Source organism: Sinocyclocheilus rhinocerous, unplaced genomic scaffold (genome assembly GCF_001515625.1).
Source record: "Sinocyclocheilus rhinocerous isolate Xijiao unplaced genomic scaffold, SAMN03320098_v1.1 scaffold1881, whole genome shotgun sequence".
NCBI lineage: Eukaryota > Metazoa > Chordata > Actinopteri > Cypriniformes > Cyprinidae > Sinocyclocheilus > Sinocyclocheilus rhinocerous.
The window spans coordinates 21,404-25,953 of record NW_015635041.1 but is presented as its reverse complement, the minus strand read 5'-3'; the positions used below and the strand labels follow the sequence as shown (position 1 = coordinate 25,953).

General features: G+C 41.9%; 1 protein-coding gene across 1 annotated transcript in view; it reads left to right on the top strand.

Moving 5' to 3' along the window:
- Nucleotides 1-4,273, top strand: part of LOC107746322 (uncharacterized) — a 5,963-nt gene extending 1,690 nt beyond the window's left edge. The window contains exons 2-9 of the mRNA XM_016560468.1: nt 37-150; nt 772-2,448; nt 2,545-2,644; nt 2,998-3,146; nt 3,231-3,343; nt 3,426-3,515; nt 3,597-3,719; nt 3,819-4,273. Coding sequence (XP_016415954.1) covers nt 37-150; nt 772-2,448; nt 2,545-2,644; nt 2,998-3,146; nt 3,231-3,343; nt 3,426-3,515; nt 3,597-3,719; nt 3,819-4,025 — 2,573 coding nt within the window. The 3' untranslated portion in view covers nt 4,026-4,273. The remainder of the gene's footprint in view (nt 1-36; nt 151-771; nt 2,449-2,544; nt 2,645-2,997; nt 3,147-3,230; nt 3,344-3,425; nt 3,516-3,596; nt 3,720-3,818) is intronic.
- Nucleotides 4,274-4,550: the final 277 nt, after the last annotated feature.

The window sequence follows — 4,550 nt, the reverse complement described above, 5'->3', positions numbered from 1 at the left end:
ATAATAATAATAATAATAATAATGTCTTGTGAATAGGTTCTTTGTTGCTTCTGGTGAACAACTATGCGAGCTCTCCAGATGAACCTCTGATCACAAACACAGCTTTAGGAGTTCTGCTCCTCATATTCGCTGCTCTGCTGGCTTATTCAGGTATGTGTTGCACATTATTAGACTACAAACAGATGTAATGTATTGCACACAGAAATGCAAATCACATTTTTTTTTTTTTTTTACTTACAATTTGATCAAAAGTTTTGTTTTGTTTTGTGTGTGTGTGTGTGTGTGTGTTTATAGTCTTTGTTGTCTTAGTTTTATAGTGTCAAATGAAGAAATTGAAAATAAATTGAAAACTCTTTTTTTTTCATTTAGTTAATTTATTAACTAATGTCACTATATCCAGCTTGAAATATTACAAATGTAGTACATGTAGACTTGAAGCTCAAAGTAGATTATTTGATTTTTAAGAAAGCATCAACAGTGTGACTGCACTATCAAAACAGTGCTGTTTTTGAGCACTCTGACAGAAAACATTGGCTCTTTAAATGTCATGGGTTTGGAGCGGAGCTATATTTGTTTGTCTGACTAATTGGAGACAAGGGAGTTTTTCAAGATTTTTTTTTATTTTTTTTTTTAACTCTACAGAAATTACACATTTCACCTTTAAACTCTTTTTAACTTTGAATACATAAATGCACTTTGTTTTATAAATCATCCCATGTAAAACGTTCCCTCTCTATCCTTCATTCTTCATCTCACTGTCCTTTTATCCAGGTGTTCGACGCAGCCAGTCCCACAATGTACTCTTTGGTAGTCTGTGTCTGACAGTGTCAGCCCTATGGTGCGGTTCGGGTTTAGTGCACATACTTGCAGGCGAAAACATAATAAATAGCAGCAGAGGGCTGAGAGATGCCATGGTGCCAGGCCTTGCAGCTTTCACTCTGGCACTGCTTGCTATCTGCATCGTGGCTCTTTTATGTCACGAGGTTGTCCTCTCATTCATCGCCCTGAGCATATGTTTAGCGTGCGCCCACCAGATTGCAGGTCTGGCAGATTCGGCCTTCGGACAGGCAGCCACTGCTGTCTGCTACCTCATGGTCTGTTTTGTGGGCGCTTACTTCGGAAGTGGCCGTTTGTTATCGTACATCACACAGAGAAAGATTCAGCTCCCTGGAACGTTCAACAAAGATAGCGCGAAACCAATGCAAAGTCAAGAGGCTAATGATGTTGTGACAGTCGGAGTAATCATGAACTTGTTGTCGGCTAGTGTGCTGGCTTGTCCTCTGCTCGGTGTTGTCCCTAAGCTCTTCTCTGGCCATGTGCCCTGGCTGTGGACCGCTGGCGTCTTCCAGCTGGGTGTGTGTGTTAAGAGCTACAGATCTATGGACACCCTGGCAGCCACTTTCTATGGCTTCACCTCCATCCTGCGGTTCACTGAAGGCTACACCGCGCTAGTGGTGCACTTCACAAACCAAGTGCCCTATTCCCCAGTGCCATTTCCAGTTGTATTTTCAGTGTTGTTTTTCATCCTGGCCTTGTTTAACTTGCAGGGAGGGTTTGTGAACACCATCTACCAGCTGTTTTTTGTAGCATACTGTATTGCAATTGCATCCGAATCCCAAAGCTTCTTTCAGAGGGGAACGCAAGGCGTACAGGCCGCCATATTCGTTGCCTCTGCTTTTGTACTCATTATAACCCTTTATAACATGGCTTCCTCAAACAAGATACCTACAGGTGCAGGCTTCCTTAAGAACCTGTTGGCCCACAGTAATAGATTTGTCTTGCAAACCAATGGCAAAGAGCTACACGCTCCCTATCTGGGCTACTCTAAATATGCCAACGCCGAAGTGTTGGGCCACGGCTGCAGTGTCCTGGCCGCATTTTCGATCACAGCCTCGCTTTCTAGCGGAAACCCCTTGGCTATTCTGATCCTGCCTTGGGCGGTGGTTTCCGGTGGTGTGCTGCACCTGATATGTGGCTCTGTTGCCTTCTCTCGAGGAAAGACCCTAGAGAGTACGAGTTTCATCCTTTACGGTATCATGTGGACAGTGTGGGGACTGACGCGCTTCGGAGGCCTCTATGGAGATGTGCGTGGCCTACACCTTGCTGTGGGAATTATCAGTTTCATGCTCTTCAATGTGTTAGTGACAGCTGGAGCCCTGTTTCTCAACAAGGCCTGGTTCATCTATACCTTCACCTTCCAACTCATCCTCATTAGCTTCTTATTGGATGCAGTAGGCGCGCTGCCCTATGGCTACGATATCGGCGTGACCATTATCCTCGGGCTGGTCAGCTTCTACATGTTCCTGGCCAGCATTTTCAACTGCACCTTTAAAAGCCCACAAATGCCTTTCGGTGATCCTTTCATCAAGTTGAGCGGCTTTGGAGGAGGCAAAGACAGCTGCCCTCACCTTCCAGCCAGGAAGTCCTCATCCGTTCAGCAAATTGCAGGTGAGTCACTTGAGTAAAATTGAAAAATTTGCTATGTATCGGTGTATACATGAATGCATATGTGTCTATACCAATATTTCCTTTCTTTTATGACAGAGATCATGAAGAATGGGGGCATATGTGGAATGCCCACAGACACCGTCTATGTGCTTGTGGCAGCTTGCAATCGCCCACAGGCTGTTGAAAAGGCATATAGGTCAGTTATCTTCCCCACTACTATTTCAAGTAAGTCGGTAACACTTTAGTTTAGGGACCAATTTTCATTTACCAATTCTCTCTATTAACGAGTTGCTTATTATCATGCATATTACTTGCACACTGGCTGTTATAAAGCACATATTTTATGGCCTATTCTGCATGACCATATTTTAGATCCCTTAATCATACCTAAAACTACTATACTAACTATTAGTAAGCAGTAATTAAGAGTTTATTGAGGAAAACGTCATAGTTAATTGTTAGTTTGGTCCCAAAAACAAAAGTGTGACCGAAAAGTCTTTGGTTTCTGCTCCACCAGTGTTTTCTAACCATGCAATCACACCTTAATAGGGTAAAGAAACAGGCGAAAGAACGACCCATGTCCTTATGGATTTCATCTATAAAGCAGTTGGAGCCAGTCAGGGACCAGATCAGCCCTCTCCTTTGGGAATTTATGGAAGCTGCTTGGCCGTCTTCCATTAGCTTAGTTATAGCTAGAGGTGGGTAATGTGATATTCACATTGTGCTTGACATGTGTACCAAATTTGGTCAAATTTAACCCAGACTTCTCCATTTATTTGTAGCTCCATGGATGGAATTCTTCGGATTGGGCGACTCATCCAAATACATTGGCACACCGCAGAGCATAGCTATAAGAAACCCAGACTGCACTGTTGCTACACACCTCATTAATGCGGTATGTGTTGTCATGTTTGCTCATAGAAATGCTATTTATCGTAGACCTTTACTGTATAAACCATGCATTTCTGTTTGACTAGGTGGGTCCCATTGCGGTCACCTCTGCTAATCCGACCGGTGAGGCAGATACTACCCATCATAACCAAGTTTATGCAAAACTTGGTGACAAGGTACGGAGGTGGTTTATTTTTTGAAGATTCATAGGTATTACTTATTGGGGGACTTAAATATCATTGGCGTGTATCCTGCAGGTAGATGGGGTGCTTTGTGATGGACCGTCGCCAGAGAATATCGCCTCCACAGTGGTAGACTGCACTAAAATTGAGAGTGGCCAGATTGGGTTTTTCCGTGTCGGGCTTATTCCTAAATCTAAGGTAACTAGTGATCCTTCCAGCACGCATGTCCTATTATTCAAAAACTTATGCAGCTGTCTGAAGTTAACTGCAAATCTGTTTTGTTGTGATTTTCTCAAGGTTCTTCAGATCTTCGAGGAGATTCAGAAGAAGCACATGCATGGTCAGACAAATGCAGCTTTTGAGACGGATGTCGCAGTCTCTCAGACAAACTTGTCAGAGACTCGAACAGACTCTGGGATTGGTCAAAATGCCCCTTCCGACTCACAGAGCTCTCTGGATCTCAGCCAACATGAGCATCAGGAGGAGGAGGACGAGTCTTTATAGACACTGCCAAACACTGAATGCGTTTCCATTTTAATTGTTCAACATGTATTGTACAGCCTTTTAGTCTGTTAACATCAGATGTTTTGGACAAATGGGCCAGGAAACAATGAAATTACAATTATATGAATGAATAAAGATGGTAATATGCCTAAATATTGCAAATAGACAATATATATGTGTTTATATTATCATTATCTTACTAGTAATTTTAAACCCTTTTCTACTTATTTATTAATTTCATGAAATATTACAATGTAACATTGTGTATATTATTAATTTGTCAATGTGTTGTTTTATATTTGTAATATACTGTAGACTTGTATAAAATATTGAAAATTAAATAAATATGGAGTCCTGACTGAATAAATCCATTCACAATCATGCACAGAACGGTAAAAACCATTGACTGAAAACCTGTCATAGATACAGCATTAGGGTCAAGCACTAAAAGTGTGTAACATTGATTGTTTTTCTGGCTGAGTCAATAACAGCCGTAGTAAAATGCTGGGGTGGGATGGGTCTAAA